The 22,693-nt window shown below is 40.7% G+C and overlaps 1 protein-coding gene across 1 annotated transcript; it reads right to left on the bottom strand.

The window, feature by feature from the left end:
• Nucleotides 1–6: 6 nt before the first annotated feature.
• Nucleotides 7–21,461, bottom strand: igfbp7 (insulin-like growth factor binding protein 7). Its single transcript, XM_048527202.2, has 5 exons — nucleotides 20,952–21,461; nucleotides 6,926–7,035; nucleotides 4,136–4,252; nucleotides 1,323–1,431; nucleotides 7–330 (listed from the first exon to the last, which is right to left on the bottom strand). The coding sequence occupies exons 1-5, from the start codon at nucleotides 21,385–21,387 to the stop codon at nucleotides 299–301; spliced, it is 804 nt and encodes a 267-aa protein (XP_048383159.1). The 5' UTR covers nucleotides 21,388–21,461; the 3' UTR covers nucleotides 7–298.
• Between the last annotated feature and the right edge of the window lie 1,232 nt (nucleotides 21,462–22,693).

The raw sequence follows: 22,693 nt of genomic DNA, 5'->3' as shown, positions 1-22,693 counted from the left end.
CGTGTGGAAACTTTTTTGACTTTATATACAGTTTATCTCCTGATAATACAGAATGTTTTGTATTCCTTTGCCCTTATACAAAAGAAATCCTATTAAGAGTACAGTGAAACGAAAGGTACATCAAAAAGCATAATTGTAAGTAACTATATGATCAAGAAATGATCTGTTGGAATGTCAATTAATGGTGCACTGGAGGAAAAAAGCATTTTACAGAGTCTGCATTTATCCATGGAATTCCCTGACGGTAGATGAACTCCATGCTGAGCCAGTGTTTGGTCATTGGTCCCTTTTACTGAATTTATTTTGTTGTTTCTTGGGCTTTCTTCTTCACTATAAAATGAAAGACCAAAGTTAATAGACAGGAATGCCTGGATTTTATACTGTAGAATGATAATCTTAAATAAGTCTTAAGTCCCTTTTAATAATCCACACTTTTGGTAAATATTTGAGTTTTCAGGAATCTCACTTTGACTGTTTTCAAGGCAGTTGTGTCTTTAGGCAAAGTCGGGTTCACATTAACATGAGTTTAGTCTTTAGGATTACTCACTAGCGATGTTACCACAAAGCCAAGATAACAAAGTGTGGAGCTGGATGAACACAGCAGGCCAAGCAGCATCTCAGGAGCACAAAAGCTGACATTTCGGGCCTAGACCCATCATCAGAGAGGGGGATGGGGAGAGGGTTCTGGAATAAATAGGGAGAGAGGGGGAGGCGGACCGAAGATGGAGAGAAAACAAGATAGGTAGAGAGGAGAGTATAGGTGGGGAGGGGATAGGTCAGTCCAGGGAGGATCGACAGGTCAAGGAGGTGGGATGAGGTGGTAGGTAGGAAATTACCACAAAGCCACCCTTTTTTTAAAATTAAAATTTACTGTGTCAAAACTGACTATTACTGCATAATCCTGGAGAACAGTGATAATTTCCTGGTTTATTTTCTCCATTGCCATTTTTTCTGCTCAGTACACACAATGCCCTGCACCCCTATATTGTTACCACCCACTAAACTGCACAGAACAGTAGGACAATTTTGGTGTTCAGATTGACACAATTTGTTGCCACCTTTTGCTCAGCAAGCTGAACCTGCCCCATCTAACATAGTACTGATCGCATGCCTTCTGCTAGTTTTTTTTTGCTTGTTGAAGGTACATAAGGTAAATAAAAGATTCAGGTAAATAAAATCAATGTCTCTTGTCTGTTGATTTCTAATTTGAATTATCCCATACTCAAATTAATTTCTGAAAAGTCATTAGTACTTTCAGCAGTAAAGAAGTTCAAGACTTCTTGTGGCACATCTACATTATTTATATGGAACACTGCACTCACTTTTTAGTTCCTCCACCACATGTATGCTTCCAGCAGCTGCAGCTTCTCCTCTGGTGTTCGATGCATGGCATTCGTATACTCCACCATCATCTTCGGTGAGAGGAGAGATCTGAATATAAATGGAAATAAGTATGTTTGGAGACATTACATTTTTAAAGTTATGTATTGTATTTATATATATATTATGTTTCTGGTCCTTGTGCCTCAAATTAAGACTCAATAACTCCATTCCTCCAACTGTTGAAGCTTGTACAGACCCTATTGTATTGACAGTCTTAGCACACTAGATGTGCCATTATGGAATTTCCCTAAATTACAGAGTCACACTACATTTCTGCCCACCTTTACATACTCAATCTCAAAGGGTGGAAATTCATTCTTAGCTTGTCTTCAGGTCTGATATAGGCAGCTTCTTGTGAACACTCACCAGAAAAATTGGCATACTTTCCATCCCAGTCAAGCTGCAGAGATAGAGTGATAGTTTTATGACTCTGAATTTCATCTCACCTCCTTTCCCTTGACAAAGATTTGGAAGGAGAGGGGCGATAAACCAAGGGATGGCAATGGCTTTAAAATCTAGTGAAGCTCAAGAGGATTGACTAAAATAAAGTTACTGTTTTTAGAGGACTCCGGCGCTACCTACGTTTAGGTTTGCTTAACTTATAGAACATAGAACATTACAGCACAGTACAGGCCCTTCGGCCCTCGATGTTGTGCCGACCTGTCGTACCGATCTCAAGCCCATCTAAACTACACTATTCCACGTGCGTCCATATGCTTATACAATGACGACTTATGTACCTAATGTTGGCGAATTTACTACCGTTACAGGCAAAGCGTTCCACTCCCTTACTACTCTGAGTAAAGAAACTACCTCTGACATCTGTCCTATATCTTTCACCCCTCAATTTAAAGCTATGCCCCCTCGTGCTAGCCGTCACCATCCTAGGAAAAAGGCTCTCCCTATCTAACCCTCTGATTATTTTATATGTTTCTATTAAGTCACCTCTCAGCCTTCTTCTCTGTAATGAAAACAGCCTCAAGTCCCTCAGCCTTTCCTCGTAAGACCTTCCCTCCATACCAGGCAACATCCTAGTAAATCTCCTCTGCACCCTTTCCAAAGCTTCCACATCCTCCTTATAATGCAGTGACCAGAACTGTACAAAATACTTCAAGTGCGGCTGCACCAGAGTTTTGTACAGCTTCACCATAACCTCTTGGTTCCAGAACTCGATCCCTCTATTAATAAAAGCTAAAACACTGTATGCCTTCTTAACAGCCCTGTCAACCTGGGTGGCAACTTTCAAGGATCTGTGTACATGGACACTATCTCTCTGCTCATCTACACTACTAAGAATCTTACCATTAGCCCTGTACTTTGCCTTCTGGTTACTCCTACCAAAGTGCATCACCTCACACTTTTCTGCATTAAACTCCATTTGCCACCTCTCAGCCCAGCTCTGCAGCTTATCTATGTCTCTCTGCAACCTACAGCATCCTTCCTCACTATCCACAACTCCACCGACCTTAGTGTCGTCTGCAAATTTACTAACCCAAGGGAGAGGGATTTCTTCAGATATGATGAGCCCTCCACTTACTTGTGCAAAGGCCATATTTCTTAAAAAGGTACCCTGAATGCTTGTGCTCGAGTTTGACTCTGTAGTGTGATGTGTTTTTGCCATATTCCATGTTAGGAGGTTATTGCTCATTTTCCATCTGGTGGTGGGATGGTATTGACAAATTTCTAAGCCGGTGCCTTTAAATCACTTTTCCTTTTCTCCCTTGAAACTAATGTTTGTTTTTCCTGGTGCCTGTGAAAGTTGCCGTTAAATATCTAACTACAAGTTGCTGCTGTGTCGCTCCTTTTATAGCCCGGGCAATATGCTGAACTTAAATTTACTGCAATGTCAATGTACTAAAAGTCAAATCTCCTTAACAGCAGGATTGTGATTTAATTTAGGAGACTGCAATTTTATTTTAAATTATTTTAACTATGATTCTAAAATGCATGATGAAATGTGAATCAGGTACTTGTATCAACATGGGTTAATTTTCTACAGGCATATTTTTCAAAAATGAGCTGATAGTGTTGAAAACAAAAAAAAAGGACTTCTGGTCCTCCAGATTGAAACTATCAAAAATGTTTTTGCTAAAGAATTAAATTTCATTGTGTGAACAATCTCATAGGGTTGGAAGTTGACCTGTTCAGACTGACAGAATGAAATTCTTTCTCACTTGCAATTAAGTTAGATAGTTTTAACCAGTGTTTTCACTGTGGGAACACGAACTAGCCCAGAAATGATGACAATACAACATAAAGTACAATCTCCAAATCGACAGTTTATCACAGTCTAGTGTGGGAAATAGAAAAGCTTCATGTCGTGAAATGAGGCACAGTAATTTGAGGTTCCAGGTAATTTTTTTTCAGTTTAGAAGTGAATTCAATGCTCTTAGTTCTTTGCTATGAAGGGCGAGTAAATTTAGCACGTCAAACACAGAATAAACCTTCACTTTATCTTTCAAACATGTTGCACAAATAGTTATTGTGATGGCAACCTGCTTTAATTGGAAGTATGTGTATTTATACAGCACCTTTCACAATGTTGGAACATCCTAAAACACTTCAAAGCCAAGGAAACACTTGGAGCTATCATTGCTGTTGTAAATGTAGGCTGAGGATTGTTCTGTGTGTAATGTGGAAGAGCTTTCATGCTCCTTACACTAAGCAGTATACTATGAAAATTTCAAGTTTTAGTTTTTGTAGAGATGACGTGAATTTCTCAATATTCATTCTCATCAATGTAAAAACTTACCAACACCCATCCTGTCACCTCATGCTTCTCTGGCCCACCTCTAGTCTGGATAGCAAGGTTGTCACGGTCACCAGGCAGTAGCTCCATCTTTTCCACACCAATTGCTGTTTTCATTACCTATTATTTAAAATTATGTTAATATATCCTTTTCTAATACCACACAAAGCTTCAAGTTGCTGAAGGATCACATCATATCTTTAGTGCTTAACATTGTGTTTCTTGTATGAGGCCCAGACAAGTTAGGCCATGTCAACTTATGTTCATTGAATGTCATTGTTTACAGTTCTTAAATAGCACAAATGGAGCTAACATACTTCACTATAAATGGTTTGAAAACTTCAAGCAAATATTTAGGAAAAGGTTTATTTTCTCATGCATAATGGCTTTTTAGCAAATCAGTTTTCACTTCAATACAAGATAGCATCAAAACACCCCTCCAAGTATTGGCATTTTGTATGTTCTTCATAAGTTGTGCAGACTTGTAAAAGGGAGCGTGACAATGTTATTGTTGGCTTAGATGCATTCAATCAACAGAATGTATTGAATTCCATATTCTACTCCTGTCAGATTTGTCGCTGTGAGTCACAAACTAAATGAGCAAAAGCCTGGTAAAAGGGGTCGATTTTAATTAGTTCTCTTGAAGAAAAAGACAGGTGTTTGGGGAGGGAATTCCAGAGCTTGGGTCCTAAGCTAGTGAAAGACCACTAACGATTGTAGGGATTTTAAAATTGGAAAAGTTCAAGTTGCTAAAACAGGCAGTTGGTCAGGTTTAGGAAGATTTTGGGGCCAGAGAAGGTCATTTTAAATAGGGACAAGGTTGTATAGGGTTTTGAAAAAAAGGATTAGAATTTTAAAAATTAAAATGTTGCTTAGCCTGGAGCATACGTACATCAGCTGAGCCAGGAGAGAATTGGTGAGTTGGACATTGTGTGTATTAGGACATGAGCAGCTGAAGTTTGATTGACAGCAAGCTTGCACAGAGTAAGACAGGAGAGTTTGATAAAGAGAGCATTTGAATATTCAAATTTAGAGGTAGGAAAGGCATGGATGAGGGCTTCAGTCGCAGATAAGCTGAGACAACTGAGCAGTTGGGCAATGTCACAGCAGTGGAAATAGGCGCTCATAATGATGTTGTAGGTGGATGGAGATGTGAGACCATCCACTTTGATTTGGGGATATGTGACAAATAGGATTTTATTTTTAAATCAGGGTTGTCTAGGTAGCAGAGATAATGGGAAATGCAGATGCTGGAGAATCCGAGATAACAAAGTGTGGAGCTGGATGAACACAGCAGGCCAAGCAGCATCTCAGGAGCACAAAAGCTGATGTTTCGGGCCTATGAAGGGTCTAGGCCCGAAACATCAGCTTTTGTGCTCCTAAAATGCTCCTTGGCCTGCTGTGCTCATCCAGCTCCACACTTTGTGGTCTTGGCTAGGTAGTAACTGTGGAAGTGCAAAGAAATTTGGTGTCTATGCACAGGGCACTAAAGCCAAATTTCAAGTCTAGAAATTAATTGAAAAGCCTAAGAAAGTGAGGGCCTTTTTCTCGAGAGGATTGGAATACAAAAATTATTCTTCCTTCAAACAGAGCCTTGGTCATTGTTCATCTAGAGTACTGTGTTAAGTCCTGGGAAGCAGACAGATACCTAGAGAAATTACAGCAAGGTTTCACAATGATACAGAATTTTAAGAGTTACTTATAATATCAAATTGCAAAAACTTAAGTTTGTATTCCCTTAAATTTAAAAGTTAAGGGCTAACAAATATTATTCTTTAAAATAATAAATAGATTTGACAGGGCTAATAAACCATGAAAAATAGTTCCAATGAAAATGATTTTTCTTGAGTAGATAAAGAGAAGTTATCTTCTCTGAGATGTCCAGGACAAAAGGGCATATAACCTTAGAACTAGAATAAGATCATTCAGCAATGAAATCAGGATCTACGTTTTCATAAAGGATAGTGGGTGCCAGATTAAGTATAAATTCAAGCTGGCATTGATCAGGTTTTTGTTAAATTGGGTTGTTAAAGAATGTGAAGCAGAGGTGAATACACTGCGTGGACGCGCAAATCAGCCATGATCAAAATGAACAGTGCAACAAGCTCAAGAGGCTAAAGAACCTGCCTCTGTTTTTAATCCTTCCAGAGAGGAGAATGATTAAGAGGATATTTAGTAAAAAAAATTTCTTTGGAAAAGCTTTGAAATGTTTTGATAGGCTAAACAGACCATTTCCTGTTGTTTGGACAATCAGCGACAGAGTTGCTATAGACATAAATTTATTATTAAGGGAATGTTAGGGTATGGCATGTATGGTTACAGGGAGTGATTATGGAAAATACCACTGCATTTTTTCAGTGGAATCTGGATAACTACTTGAAACAGATGAATCTTTTGGACTATAGGGAGAAAACATGTCTGTGAGATTAATTTGGATCATTCAAGCAAACAGTAGAGATATAATGGTCTGATGCATGGCAATGTTAACAAGTGAAATGTGAGACCAAACCAGAGGAATGATGGGGTCACTGATATATCACTGATATACCCTAACCCTAATATTATTTTACTTCAAAATTTGAAGTGTTAGGTGCAGATTTGGATAAGATTAATACAAAAGAATTAATTAATTTACAATTATTGGCTCAATGTTGTGATTACATTTGGAGGCCCAATTTTTAAATTACCCACAAATGCACATGGTAATTTAGAAAGTTCCATGAAACCTGTTACAAAAAAAAATCTAAAATCTTCAACTGAATTCATATAAAGAGGTAACCGAAATCTGCTAACCTTGTTCCAGGTGAGTACAGGAGTAGGTACTCCAATAACTTCACAAGAAAGGTAAACTTGGGATCCACTGACATTCCAGATCTCCTTAGGCTGTGTCACAATGACTGGAGCTGCAGAAGGCAAATGACATGAAATTAGCTTCCCTGTCGGCAGCAACAGTTATGAGAAAGAAGCAAACCCTGCAGACTGGATCTTAGAACTTTGTGGGATGTCCTGCCCAAACATCAGAGTCAAGAACTAGCCTACTCAGTCACATGAAGACCCGAGGTAGAAACTCATAACCCTGAATAGATAGCAATCTCAAACTGATGGAGAGTTGATGACCTTACCTATGCAAAGTGAGGAATAGCCGCAGAATTAATTTCCCAGGTGACCAGCAATAAAGGATGAAACATATCATAATTATTCACCTTGAGATGTATTAATCGAGACTTGAAAAGAAAATCATCAAAGGCTTGAAATTCACCTAACATAGTTTCATGGCTATTCCCATGCCCAGGAAGAATTCTAGCCACTTTGACAGTGTTGACCATTGGAGTTTAGACCTTTAATATTTAGAGTATTGATTTAAACTGTCATGCCAAAGTGAACATGGCATTAGTAGTGAGAGGAGGATGCAGCATTGCAATTATATCAGAGGGAGGAAGGTGCAAGAAGCCATTCACTGTGTTTGTGTTGTGGTAATACCAAATGTGATAGGAAAGTGCAGTCTGAAATGGGCAGTGGGTCGGATTGCAAGATATAAAACTTAAAGCACCATGACCACACTGGAAGATGGAACACACCTGGCATAACAGAGATGACAGCAAGCGGAGTCATGAATTTCACAGGTTCCATAGGCAGAGATATAAGCAACTGTGGGATCAGTCATAGTAGTAGTAGAATGTGAGAGTCCATTATAGAAGATTTGACAGCAGAACACTTGGAAAACAGTGGCAGGATTAGACAGAGCCAGCATAGATTTATGGAAGGGAAATCATGCTTGACAAATCAATTGGAATTTTTCATGGTGGTAACTAGTAAAGTTGATATGGGGGGGATGTTGTAGATTTGATCCACGTGGACTATAAGAAGGCGTTCAATAGAGGTTCTACGTAGGAGATTAAATCTTATTGAAATGGGGGCTAGTGGCTAGAGAACTGGCTGGAGAAATTGATGGATTCAGTAAGTTTGGTAGCATCTGTGGAGAGGGAAACAGTGTTAACATTTTAGGTTCAGAGAGTTCCAAAGAAGGGTCTTTGGACCCAAAATGTTAACTCTGTTTCTTGTTCTCGACAGATACTGCCAGACCTGCTGAATTTTTTTTTTCAGAAATTTCTACTTTTTTATGAAGCCACTATATTTTTGTGGATCACCAAAAAGATCATGGGTTTTATGAATGGGACACTGTCCAATTTCTGGCTTCTCACCCGCTATGAGGAGAGGATCCTGACTCTGACTCCCCCAGAGACCTGCTGACTGTGCCCAAGCTCCTGGACCGATATTGGAGCTGCTCTTTACTTAATGTACTGATTGTACTGAGACTCCTCTGGCAGGAAAGTATTGCCCTTGACTTAACTGAGGACTACTCTGAGGACTACGTTAAACTCTGATACACGGCCATGGTTGAAGCAAAGAGTGTTTGGTACATGTTGCTATCACATGGTGCAGGTGTGAAATTAATTTAACAAAATATGTTGTACAGCAACATGTTCACCTCCTTGACTGATGACAACCATCAAAACTGTGACAAGCTGCCAGGCTTTGTGTCCAAAGCTATGTCAATGTGCTGAGACCCTGTTAGTTCTGGCTGAAAGGCAATGTGCAAAAAGACACAGAAAGGAAGGCATGGATAAATTAGACACTAAGAGCACAAAGAGAGCAAGGGGGTGAGCTGCCTCAAGATGTACCCAGATCCAATCCATGATCCTTGTGTTCAAAGTGGCCCTGCAGCATCATTATAAAGTACAGCTTGAAAGAGTAGGTGATGGGAAATATGCCAGGCTGATGTAGGCAGGCTGGTATATGTCAAATTCCAAGACTTGTGGACCTGGGGTTCATATGATCGCTGAACATAGAGTATGTCCTGCAGCGTTGGTTACTAGTGTACAAGATGGGGAGCTGGAGTCACCAAATACCTGCTCTGACATTCATATCAAGCATTCTTAGAATCTATCATGGGGAGAATGAGAGACTGTACATTAATCAAGCAAGATTAAATAATAATGAGTGATAATAAGTGATGTTCAATGTTAATAGGCCTCTTGCTGCTCACAAGTGAGAACTTCGTCTTGATGTTCAGGATTTGGTTGATGAGTACTACTTTTTGGTCTCAATGTTGAGAAGAATCTCACAGAATATTTCATCCAATTTTCCCAAACTATCCCCATTGCCCACGTTGTTTGGCGCTTGGGAAGATCCCACCCAAAATCGCCAATGAGTGGATCAGGCATTATAGAACTGGACTGCTCTAGATTCTTCAGCAATGCTTTGAGGTAAGAGTATCAGGCACCCTGGCATGCCAAGTAATTCTATTTTTAAAAACATTCTCATGGAGTGGCCCTCAATAGCAATAAACTAGCCATAAGTATTCAAGCCATTTTGTGTGCTATATGCAGATGTGTGAAGGTCAGTTTTTTTTTTCTTAACTTTTCCGTTGTCCTCCAGGGCTTCTTGAGTTTCTAACTGTCTAGGTTTGCCATATGCTCCCTTTTTCTTTTGAATGACCTTGCAATTTCCCTTATCATCCATGGTTCCTGATTCCTGCCATTCCTATCCTTAGATTAAACATGACTTGCATGACCTGCACTTCAATCAATTGTTCTTTCCAAGCTGGAATTACATTTGCCCTCAAATAACTGCTTACAATCCAAATTCCCCAATTCCAGTTGAATTTAGGTGCAATTCCCCACTTCTTGATACCAGTCCCTCCCAAATATTCACCATGACTGCAGTGTTATCTCCAAGAATTCCTCTCAGTGACCAGACTGCTGCTTTCTGAATGGATCATTCCGGGACAGCTTGTTTGTGAGGCAGTGTGATGCCAAAAGCGTAGGTTCAATTCCCACAATGGCTGAAGTTACCATGAAGGATTCGCTTTCTCAGCTTCTTAACCCTTCCTAGACACTTGATGACCCTCAGGTTAAATCACCACCAGTCATCTCTCTTTCCAATGAGAGAGCAGCAGCCCTGTGGTCTGGTAAGTCTATGGTGACATTTTGCTTTTTAAAGATGTGTACCATGAAAAGCCTTAGGATTCACATATAAAGTCTCAACACACATTTTCATATAAATAGTCCTTATATTCCAGGCTTAACCAGCAAATTCCAGCAGGGGTATAATAACAGTTCTTTACAAACCTTGACGTTGCCAATCAAAGACGACAAACCAGCAATGGAGTTAAGAATGCAACAAACTAGGCAAGAGGGAAATAAAACTAGCCCCATGTATTTATAATGGAATGAAATATTCACCATAGAAAAGATTCTGCACTATCAGCAAAACCTTTCAGACAAAATTCTGTGCACTTGGCTGTGTTCATTATTAATCCAGTTCTTTACAAAGGCATGTGAGAACCAATGGCTAAAAGCCACTTCTGCTGATAGGTCAGCAAAAAATTAATAGGCTGCAATCATTTATCAAAACTAGTTTGACTTGTCACTGCATGCAAGCTGTTAATAAGATTAGACATGCTTCTGCATAGTTCTAAGGTGAATTAGACAAGGTTTGATTGATGCAATGCAAAATAACACAGATCCATTGCTAATGTGCACACTATCACATTGATCTGACATGATTTCTTAGGGGTTTATGGTACTTTAAAAACAAAAAGTATTAGACTAAAGTTCAAAGCATTTTAACTTTTAATTCATTTTAGCTACATTTGATAGCTCGTATAACTTTTCACCAACAATGTTTATTAAAAATAGGTCCTCAATTTTTAAAAATACATTTTTCGTCTGTAAACAGCACTGGCAAGTTCAGCATTTGCCTACTATCCCTGGTTGCCCATGAGAAGTTGTTGGTGATCCAACTTCATAAACCACTGCATTCTATGCGGTAAAAATACTTTTAAACTGCTGTTAGAGAGGGAATTCCAGGATTTACTCCAATGATGAAAGTGTAATGGTGGGATAATTTCCAGTTTTGATGTTGTGTGACTTTGAGGGGATTTTGAAGGTCATAGTTTTCCCATACTCCAGCTGGCCTTCTTGCTTGAAGTGGTGGAAGTCACAGATTTAAGAGTTACCAGCAGAGATGCCTTGCTAGTTGCTGGCCGGGCAAACTGTCAATAATACACTGCAGCCAAGTTGCAGTAATGACGAGAGAGCAAAGGCTTAAGCCTCTACTCAATAAGGAGAGTGGTTTATGCTGGATGATGTTGAGCTTCTGGAGCGTTGTTGCAGCTATACCTATTGAGGCAAAAGAAGAGTTTCCCATCTCATTCTTAATGCATGCATTGTTGGTGATGGGCAGGTTTCAGGGAGTCCACAGTTGGGGCATTTAGTGTCAACCCCATCTCTGAAGCATGTGGGATGTTGGGCTTTTCAGTAAAGTCCCAAAAACCTTTTCCAATCAGTTCCCACAACATAAAATCTTCTCTAATGATTAAGATCAATGGCATGATCCTGGGAAATGTGGATCATGTTCTATATCTTGGAAGCCACCTAGTAACAAAGGCAAACATAGATGACACTATCCATCCTCCAATCAGCCAGTTCAGCATTTCGCCAACTGACAAGAAATGTATTTGACCATTTGAATCTCAAACGCAAGACTAAGGTCACAATTTACTGAGCAGCAGTGGCCCTGCACTGCTCAATGCCTCAGCAACATGAGTGACATACAGCAGACATCTCAAAGCACTGGAGAACATGCAAGCATGGAGGTTAGGAGCAGGAGTAGTCTGGTCCTTTGTGCCTGATCCATTCTTTAATAAGGTCATGGTTGAAAGTTACTCTACACTTCCTCATACCCTAGGATAATCTCTCACCTCCACGCTTTTCAAAAATCTACCCACCTCTGTCTTCAAACTATTCAAAAACACTGCCTTTGGAGGAAGAGAATTCCAACGAATCATCACTTAATGTAAGAATAAATTCTCATCCTCTCTGAATTGAGTGATAGCCTCTTTATTTTTAAAATGGCGACTCTGCAGTTATAGAATCTCCCAGAAGAGGCAGCACTCTTACCACAGCCGCACTGTTCAAAACACTCATGTTTTAATCAGTGATAATGGGAACTGCAGATGCTGGAGAATCCAAGATAATAAAATGTGAGGCTGGATGAACACAGCAGGCCCAGCAGCATCTCAGGAGCACAAAAGCTGACGTTTCGGGCCTAGACCCTTCATCAGAGAGGGGGATGGGGTGAGGGTTCCGGAATAAATAGGGAGAGAGGGGGAGGCAGACCGAAGACGGAGAGAAAAGAAGTTAGGTGGAGAGGAGAGTATAGGTGGGGAGTCACCTGTACTCTTCTAAAATCCAACCGATAGAATGCAGGCCTGTAAAACCTTAATTGCCACCAGTGGTGTCTTTGTAAGATCCTCCAAGTCCAGGGGCAAGAAAGGCAACAGTATAGGCAGTCCCTGCATGATTCCTTTCCTGTGTATATTCATAGGGCTACTTGTACACAAGTCGGAACACAATACAGTTCAATGTAAAACATCCATTTGTAAGTATGACTGAGTGCTCGCATGCCAGATCCTTAAACGTATTAGTAATATGGAATCTCATTCGTTAGTATGAACATAATTCAGATTTTTGTAAGCCAGGGAAAAGCTGTAGTGTATCTCTAGTTGCCCTGAGCTGAGAGGGGCAGGCCTGTTTTTTCTTGTCTGTTGCAACCTGCATGGTGAAAATTGCCTCCACAATGTTGATTCTATGCAGCATTTGTTGCAACAGGGTGGTTTGCTTGGCGATCTTTTGTTTTACTCACTCATGAGACATGGGCGTCATTGGCTGGGCCAGCATTTATTGCCCATCCTAACTGCCCTTGAGAAGGTAGTAGAGAACTGCTTTCTTCCTCTTCAGAGTACTGTTGACCATGTTTGTGTGGGATTTGAGTCATACGTACGTCAGAACAAGGCAGGACTGAATAATTTACAACTTTGCAAAGGGCTTCAGAGCATGAAAAATAGGAGCATGAGTAAATAATATGGCTCCTCTTGCTTGCTCCATCATTCAACATGATCATTCTGTGACATTCTGTTCCAAATCACTTTCCAGCTTGCTTTCCATAATCCTTAATTCTCTGTGAGAGCAAAGATATGTTTATCGCCGCTTGGAATATATTCAACAATGGAGAACCCTCTGGTCAAAAATTCCAAACCCTCTTTGTGAAGAAATGTCTCCTCATCTCAGTCCAACATGATATATCTTTGATCCAGAAACCATGCCCCCAAACCCCCCCAATTCTGGGTCCCTAAATGTGCAGAAACAATATCCCCGTCAACTCTTCAAAATCTTGCATGTTTCAATGTGATAACTTATAATTCTTTAAAACACACGATTGTACATGTCCAACTTACTCAGCTTTTCATCAGACAACACCCTCCTCATAGGAACTAAGTTAATCTTCACTACACCACCTACAAGCTAAAACACAAAGCCATAAATCATTTTTAATTGATACCAGTTTTCCATTTTCAAACTGAATTAAAATTCTTCAATTGCCATTGTACGATATGTCTGACATGACACAATATTTGATATTTCAACCAGCTTCTATGTAAATAAATTTCTCTTAAACATTCTCCTCAATTATTTAAAAATGACAAATTTAAGTGGATTACCTCCTTATCACTGGCTTTCAGTCAGAGGTAGTATCTCTATTTATTTAACAAAACTCCAGGAAATTTTAAAATGTTTTATTCAGCCTCCTGCTAAGCACCTCTGTTCCACTAATAATATTACTGGTGTTTTAACTCTTTCCTTATAATTTACCGTTTCCAATCCCCAGCATCATCTTGTTGAATCTTTGACCAATGTTTTCTATAGTATTAATGGATGTTCTATAATGGTGGTACAGTGTTTTAATTGAGACTGAAATGTTATCCTGCGCGAACTATTTTGTTTATTATCATCTTTAATGTTCCATTTATGACATAAAACAATTGTGTTTTTAATTACTTTATGCTCTGCCAGCAATTGTACTTTCAAGGAACGAGATACTTGAACATTTGAACCCTTCCATTTGTTCCTATTGAATGCTCATACCATTTCTTCATTTCCTTTATTAATGCATTATGTTATATTTTTCCTAATACTGGCATGTTCTACCTTACTTATGCTATTAGACAATGTCTTCTCTAGTGATTGCAATTCCATTACCTTCGTGTAGTCAGCAAAATACAACATTCTGCCCCTTATGCCCAAATCATCTAGAAAGATTGGTTTGAGTTAGACTACACTGAGTACATTACTGGGCAAATCAAACTTTGGATGGATATAAAATATTTGAATGGAATATGCCACAGATTTAGCACAATGGTAAAAGGAAACCAAGACTTAAACCATGAACAGAGGCTTCACAAACAAACTGTTCATCCCCATGAATTTAAAAGGGTAGAAAGTAGCTTGATTGAAGTTTTTAAAGTATCAAGACAATAGAGAGAAATATTTCCACTGATTGAAGCATCTATAATTAGAGGACATGACCTGGAAGAGCTGGAGATTTCAGGAGTGGAATTAGGAAACAATTCATCATGCAAAGATTGATGGAAGCTTGGAACTCTCTTCCATAGAGGGCTAGATCAATTATTACTTGTAAATCTGCGATATCTAGATTTTTGTTCAGTAAAGCTGTTGAAGGAATTGGAAAAGGTATGTTGAATTAGGTCAGTCATTATCTTGTTGAATAGTGGGACAGACTTGAAGGGCTGAATGCCCTACTCCTGTTCCAAATAAAACTGAGAAGTCATATCCTAAACACTAACATTTTACTTCACACCTGCTGAGCGCTCCCAGCATCTTTTTATTTTTATTTCAGATCTTCAGTGTTTTCTTCTTAATGACAGACTTGCTAACGATTCAAAGCACAATTGTTACGCTTCAGGAAGATAACTGAAAGAAGAAAGTTTTTTTTATTCTGCCTAACTGGTCACAAATACGGATCCACCACAGAGGTTAGCTTAAGTTCCTCAAAGAACAGAATAAAATGGGCCTGAGTTTAGAATCTTAAGCTTATTACAAACAAGGGCAGTCATGAGCTTGCATAAAATAGAAGCAGTCTTTCATTAGCTGCTGTAATACATTTAATGAAAGCATATTGAGTCCAAATGTCCAGCAGCTTTGACCCCAGTGTAAATATAGGGAATCCACCCAACGATGACCTCTCGTGCTGACCCAATCAAAGTTAGTGAGGTCGTGGACATTTTAAGGTGCCAGTGATGGGTATTTGCACTGCCAATGATGCACTTTGGCGTTGATAAAATTCACAAATTCCCCAAGTCTTCTGGAATCTTGACTGCAATTCAGGCCCCATCTGCTGTAAATTAGACTGTCATGTTTGGTTCCAGGGTATGTAGTGACCCCGATGCTCTTGCAACTACTCCCACGCTGCTAGCTTTGTTTAGTTAGCTTTCCACAGTGTATTAGAAAGCCAGGAAGCTTTCCCTGGAATTAATAGTTGCACTCGTCACCGGTACAGTGGGAGGGCTGTGGAAAGACTGTAGATTTCCCTTTCCTGTGTGCTTATACCGACATGATAATAGCATCAGCTTTAAGTGAGGCTTACAATTTTTAAATGCTACAAAGAAGATTTTAATAATTAATTACTACCTATTATGACTGCTGTCATGAGCCATCCTCAAGACGATGAGCAACAATCACAAATCACATTGCAACAGATTGCATGCAACCTGGCACAACTCTCAGAATAAACAAGATGTTTCTTCTGTTTTAACTAGCTCCAGGCAAGGATTACATTCCACCCAAAACCACTGAATGTGATCACATGCTTCAGGTTGTGGATTGATGCAGCTTCCTAGGTAGTGAAAGTGCTATTGATTCAAATGTCAGACTCGGCTCAACGCAAACCCACTTGCCTCTGAGAAGGTTGTGGGTTTAAACCTTGCCCTAAAGACTTAAGCTGATACTTTAGCACAGAACTGAGGGATGTTTCACTGATGGAGGGCGTTGATTTTCACATGAGGTATTAAGTAAAGACCCTGTCTACCTTCTCAAGTGGATAAAACATATTCCACAATACTTTTGAGAGATAGTATGGAGGTTTGGCTGGTAATGCCCCACATTCATCTTCTGGTAAACATCACAAACAGACTTTTTGGTCATTATCTCATTGCTGTTTGTGAGATCTTGCTGTGTGCAGAGTGGCTGTAGTGACTCCAATTTATAGCAGTGACCACACTAGATGTGGTAACTCACTGACTGCAACATAGTTATGAATTGTCCCTTTTAAATATATTATTTATAGTCATAGAAATATACAGCATGGAAACAGACCCTTCAGTCCAACTTGTCCATGCTGATCAGATATCCTAAATAAATCTAGACCAACTTGCCAGCTTTTGACCAATATCCCTCTAAACCCTTCCTATTCCTATACCCATCCAGATGCCTTTTAGATGTGGTAATTGTACCAGCCTCCATCACTTCCTCTGGCAGCTCATTCCATTCATGTATCACCCTGTTTAGATGCCTGAGAAGTGGATAAAGACTCAAACAGCCACTTTAAATGTAAGTTGGGTACTTCCTGACACTCCGTGGGACACTGGCAAGATTAGCTTTCCTGGCAATTTGTGGGATAGTATTGGAACTTGCTGGCAGATGAATGCCAATGTTAGAGAGATAGTAGGAACTGCAGATGCTGGAGAATCTGAGATAATGAGGTGTAGAGCTGGATGAACACAGCAGGCCAGCAGCATCAGAGGAGCAGGAAAGCTGACGTTTTGGGCCTAGACCCTTCTTCAGAAAGACCCTCCTCATTTCTGAAGAAGGATCTAGGCCCGAAACGTCAGCCTTCCTGCTCCTCTGATGCTGCTTGGCCTGCTGTGTTCATCCAACTCCACACCTTGTTATGTCAATGCTAATGCAGGATGTTTTTTCTGAGGATTTTTAGGACAAAAGTGCTTGTACAGTGATTCACACCATAAAAAATTGGATTAGATTCCATTATCATTTGATCAACCCATTGAAACTTTCACTACTGACTCTGCTAGGTTATGCAGGATCAATTGAATGGTTTCTTTATCTAATTAAGTTAAGCATTTGGGTTATAGACAAGTAATCATGATGGGCACTTCTTGAATACCTACCAATAGCAAGCAGTAATGGAAGGCTTTCTGCTCCTTTTTAGTGCTATCAGCATGAAAAGTTGTTTTTTTAAAGATATTTTCTACTCTTCTAAAGGTGCAGAGTCAATAACATGCCAAATTATAACCTCAGGAATTCAAGCTAAGGTCCTAAGACCAGATTCGTATCTGTTAACCACCTAACCTACCAATCATCTGGCAGAATTGTAGGTTAGAGCTAAGGATACTCCTGGCCTGAGAGCCACTACATCCAGCCATGTTAACCCTTGCCCCACTGTCAAGGAATTCATGTTTGGGAATCACTTAAAATGACTTTGATATCATCTTAATTAATAGGAGGGAAATACAATACAGATGAATAATTGGACATAAAGAAAATCTTCCTGCGTTGTGAGTAGTGCCCCTGCCTCTGGGTTAAAGTCCTGCCACCAAACAGGCTGAGTATTGATCTGTATATCCTTGCCAAAGACAGGCAGTAAGGGCAGTAGAGATTCTCGGTTAGCCATGTGTGAGGAAGAAACTGGAGCCTCCATTATTACTGTCCATAGTTCCAGTCTACAACAGGCATATAGACTACTTGAGGCTGATTGCATCAGTTGGCTGGACACTGGTGTGGATCAAAATGGTGCCACAGGGTTCAATCCCTATTCTGGCTCAAGTGGTTTCAGGACTTTCCTCCTTGCCCTATCTGTAGTGGAGATTGTGGCATTGTTGGTAAGAGCTGCGTTTGTGCAGACAAGTGAAGAAACATAGAAGATAATGCAATATTTCTTTAAATGTTGGATAAATGAGACTTCCACAAACAACTTTGTTGATTTATTCAGAAAGTTTGTTAAAGTTTAACTTCAACTTTATTAAGGTTTAAACTTGGTGAAATGTCCCAGTACAGTCAGTTATGGCTTGCTAAGCATTGAATAAGAAAATACTTTCTCTTCAAGTCACCTCTTTCTAAAAATATTTTCAACTGATAGGAATCATATGGTTGAAGTGACCAGCCTCTAACTTTGTTGTATACAATGAAGTGCTCTCAAAAATAGACATTGCAAGAACAGTTCTGAACTTACACTAACTGGATTATGTCAAATATGTGCATAGTTCCTTACTACAATTAATACAATAGGTACAATTTCACTGGACATAATAAATTAATTCACAGCACAGAAGGAGGCTCTTTGGCCTATCTTCCTGGGCTAGCGCAGGTTTTCAAGTAGATTTATCTATTTGTCTCCCTTACACTTTCCTTCTGCCCTCTTACAGTCTTTCCTTTGAAATGTGCATCAGATTCCTCTTAAATATGTCTCCACTTCAGTAGCCACTTGTGGAAAAGTATCCCCTGTTTGAGTAAGCCTGTGAATGAAAAACCTTGTCTATTTATATAAAGTGGTCGCAAGGGCCTCGTTTGTAATTTTTCATTTCGTAAACATAGGGTTGAAATATGGTAAAGACGAGCGGAAAGTTCTAGTCTTGGTGGGAAGGGATGGTAGGATTGTGTAAAAAAAAGGTGTTGGATTAGAAATAGGACGCGAAAATGTTATCAGTGGAGTGAAAGAAAGAGGCTGTATAGAGCTAAGTTGTACTAGGTTGCAAGTAGTTTCATTTGAGTGCAATCCACATGGACCTGGCAAAAGCAGGGTTAAGCTCTTTCAGAGCAAATCCTGTCCAGAGTACATCGAACACCACCGGCTCCACCTCCCCACCAAAGTTTTGTATTAGTGGATATTAACCATTGCTCTATAATTGTCTTTAAAATTAACAATAAAATTCTCTTTAAAGACCTCTGGTTAGAACTCATGAAGTGATGCAATTGCCCCAAACGTGGGTTTTCTGTGCAACGCAACTAGGATCGCAGTGTCCATTCAAATCCAAGCTACTTCCAATTCCAAAACTTTCTCCAAACTACCACGTTCGCCTTTAGCCCCTTCACTCTCAGTTCCATTTTCTGTCCCTTTCCTCTGCCTTCTCTAACTCTCCACCACGTTTTCTTCCTTTCACTCGTTTTCTAATTAATTCTTCTCTATCTCTATCTTCTCCTCTCACTCCTCCCACGTGCTTTATCCCTTTCTATCTCTCTCCCACTTCGCATATTTATCTCTCTCTCTCTCACACTCACTTCATCCTTTCCCCACTTTATTAGTTTCTACCATTTGTGGCCGCTTCATCTTTTATTAGAGGCAAGAAGGCATATTTTAAAAGTTATTAAATATTTACTACACAGCTACTAATATATTTAAGAGGCGTATTTTTTTCCTGTCGGGTCAGGAGAAGCACTCAAGCTGCTCGTGGCTCTCGGCAGTCTCCCACCATTCTCTTACCGCCATACACCACTGTAACTGGCAAATGGTTCTGTTTTTAATCATTCCAGTTACCTACAATGGAAGTAGCTGGTGAACCTGTGGATAAAGTTCATGATAATGCCATTGAAAATACCTCCAGCAGATTACCGCTCTTAAATATATCCAGGGGTGTTAACACAAAACAGATTTTAAAAGGTGTTTTATAAAGCTACCTGATTGTGCAGCTTTGTAGATTATTTCAGTAATTTGCAAATAAATTCGGTGAAAACAAGCAAAAAAAGTTGTTCTGAACGCCAGTGCAACTTGCGTATGGATCACTGACTAGGTCCAGGGCCGAACTCTCGGGCAGAAACTGCGTCAAAGGCGAGAAGGAGCCCGTTTGGAGAGCTCGGGGCATCATTATCTGCAGAGAGTAACAACATCCTATATATCTCTTACTCCAATTTACACCTCGGAAATCTGTGCGAGTGCAATGCGGAGGGGGTGGGGGAGAGGGTGGCTGTGCCCACATCCAACAGTTGCTCTGAATCAACTCCCAGCTTGGACCTCCTTTCACTTCCGTTGGCGAACTGTAGATGCTAAATACCCCCATGTTACCTCCTCCTGGGTGTTGGAGGGCAGTAAATCAGACTGAACCAGGCAGGCTGGAGGGGAGTGCCGGGGAGGCTGGAACTGATCCCAGTGCTGGTGGGAGAATGCATAGAGCCGGGAGCCGCTTGACGGCTCCTACTGACCCTACAGGTTTTTTTAAAACCTCCTCCTGTTGCTGCTTTGAACTCATTTAGCGTGAGTTTTCTGCACAACCAAGTCTGTAATAAAAGAAAGTATTGCGGATGCTGGAAGTCTGAAACCCAGACAGAAATCGTTGGATAAACTCAGCAGGTAAAGCAGCATCTGTGGAGGGAAAGCAGCGTTAACTTTCAGATCCGCTGCGTCTCCCTAGAAATTTCTTTGAGTCCTTCTTGTTTCACTGAACCAATCGTCCAGTTCCTCAGCTCTGTGCAATTTCCCACGTTCATCCCTTTCCTACTTTATTCTCTTTTACCTCTTCCCTCTCACTACTTTCTCTCTCCACCACTTTCTCTCGCTTTCCCACTTAATTCTCTCTCTATCTCCCCTCCTCGCCCAACTCCCTCTATCCTTTTCTCTGACCCTCCTATCTTCTACCTTTATTCTCCCTCCAGCACTTCCCCCTCATGCCCTTTCCCACTTTGTCTTTCCTCCACTTTCTCACTCTTCCACTCTGATTCTCTTTCTTCCACTTGATCCTCTCACTCCTTTTCTCACTCTATCGTTCCCCCTTTCCACCACTTTCTCGTTCCCTTTTCCCACTATTTTCCGTTCTCTCTCCATCACTTTACCTGTTAACCCCGTTGCCCACTTTATACTCTCTGTCTCACTCCTCACACTCCGTCTCTTCTTGAGCCCCCACCCTCTGTCACACACACACACACATTTCCCAACGCTGGAGTTAGCTCACCTTTCTCACACGCTCCTTTCCCATTCCTGGTGACGGGTGTCTCTCCCTCCCTCTCTGCCCGTTTCGCTGCAGCTGTCAGCGCACAGCCGTCGCTGTAGGTCACACCGTTGCTGCCGCAGACCTGCTCGGAGGCTTTACAGCGGCAGCGCCCGCGGCCCCTGCGCTTGTGGCCGGAGCGCACGCACTCAAAGCCCGGGGCACAGCGGCCGTACCTGGACTCGCGGCCCCCGCAGGGCGCACCCTGGCCGGCTGCACACACGGAGCAGCAGCGGCACGAATCCTTCAGCTCCCCGTAAGGACAGCCCTCGGGGGGCAAAAGTGGGCACTTGGTGTGGGCACAGGGAGGGCACTCAATCTTGGGCTCCTTCCCCTCCGCCCCCAGCCTCACCGCCAGGAGCAGCCCAGCCAACAACAGCAGGTTCATCCTGACAAGCATCTTCAGAAAGAATTCAAACCGGGAAGAACCCGGAGCCCCTTATACAGAAAACCAGGCTCCACCCAAACTCTCCCATTGACAGAAATTGAAATCCCATTGAAACAAACCAAATTCATCCAACACAGCCCGACCTCCAACTCACAACATGAAACTCCCACTGCCATACTTCAAGCTGAGCCCACTCACTCAGTCTACATTAAACTTGATCTATGTTAAACTAAGTCCAGTTTATACAAATGAAGCTCAACTTCCATTGGTACAGCTAAGCTCCCAATCGCACAGAATGAAACAAACTAAATTCCAACGCACAAACATGTATTCAACTGCCATACACGTCAACTCAAGACGAACTTTCTTAATTAAATCGGACTAATGTAGATGATCCTATTAAAGCTGTTAATACCTAACTAGTATTGACGAACTGAGACTGAGCTCATTCTGATGAGATTTGTACATGGCAAATACCAGACAAGAGTGCTGTCAAATTTGTATGAGTTTACAATGATTTATGTCTGGCTATTCGTAAAATGATTTAAATTCAGAGCAAATTTTGACCTAATATAAGGCCTGCTTCAGATTCAGTATGTTAAGAGACAGAGTTGTTCAGTCTAACACCTGACATATCAAACTATTGCACACCTGAGCTCTTGAAAGTTTAGTTATGTTACTTTCCATTCTTGCTGGCTGACCTCCCCAGAATTTTCAGCATTTTCTGTTTTCACGAAAAGCTTCTGCAATTGCTTCTGTTATCTGTTACCTGACCTCTCCTTGACATTCAATGTATTATCTATCACTGAATCTCCCACCATTGACCAGCAGCTGGACCAGCCATATGAATATAGTGGCTCTAACAGCAATTCAGAGGCTGGGAATTCTCTGGATACTAACTAACCTCCTGACTTCCCATCATCGACAAGCATGGGAAAGCGCGACTTCTCTTGCTGCTGCCGAGTGCCGGTGAGGAACGGATGGTGGCTAGTGTGATGCAGGACAGTTGTAGGACTTGGGCCTGGCGCCATGAGCTGAGCTGCTGCTGTATGGTACTTTTCCCGGACTGTAATGTAAATCTTTACAGTTCATTCCTCATTTGTGTAACAACATCGTATTGCTAACTCTGTAAGTTTTGTACCTCGGTACTTGTTCCTAAAATGGCACCATTAAAAGGTAGCCATTGTAAAAATTTTTCACTGTACTCCTGTACTGGAGTACAAATGACAATAATGGATGTTCTATTCTATTCTAAGTCACAAATTGATTTCATTTGATTTATTATTACCACATATACCTAAGTACAGTGAAAAGTTTT

This window comes from Stegostoma tigrinum, chromosome 1 (assembly GCF_030684315.1).
Source record: "Stegostoma tigrinum isolate sSteTig4 chromosome 1, sSteTig4.hap1, whole genome shotgun sequence".
NCBI classification, from domain to species: domain Eukaryota; kingdom Metazoa; phylum Chordata; class Chondrichthyes; order Orectolobiformes; family Stegostomatidae; genus Stegostoma; species Stegostoma tigrinum.
The sequence above is the reverse complement of the archived record's forward strand: the minus strand, read 5'-3'. Positions and strand labels throughout refer to the sequence as shown.

Bases quoted from the DNA above. Each gene is read 5' to 3' on its own strand.
- igfbp7 (XM_048527202.2), bottom strand. From the start codon at position 21,387: ATGCTTGTCAGGATGAACCTGCTGTTGTTGGCTGGGCTGCTCCTGGCG. The intron at 7,036-20,951 runs GTGAGCTAACTC...TGCCTTCTGCAG, and splicing joins GAAAGGAGCGTGTGAGAAAG to CTCCAGTCATTGTGACACAG. The intron at 1,432-4,135 runs GTAAGTTTTTAC...ATTTATATTCAG, and splicing joins AGGTGACAGGATGGGTGTTG to ATCTCTCCTCTCACCGAAGA.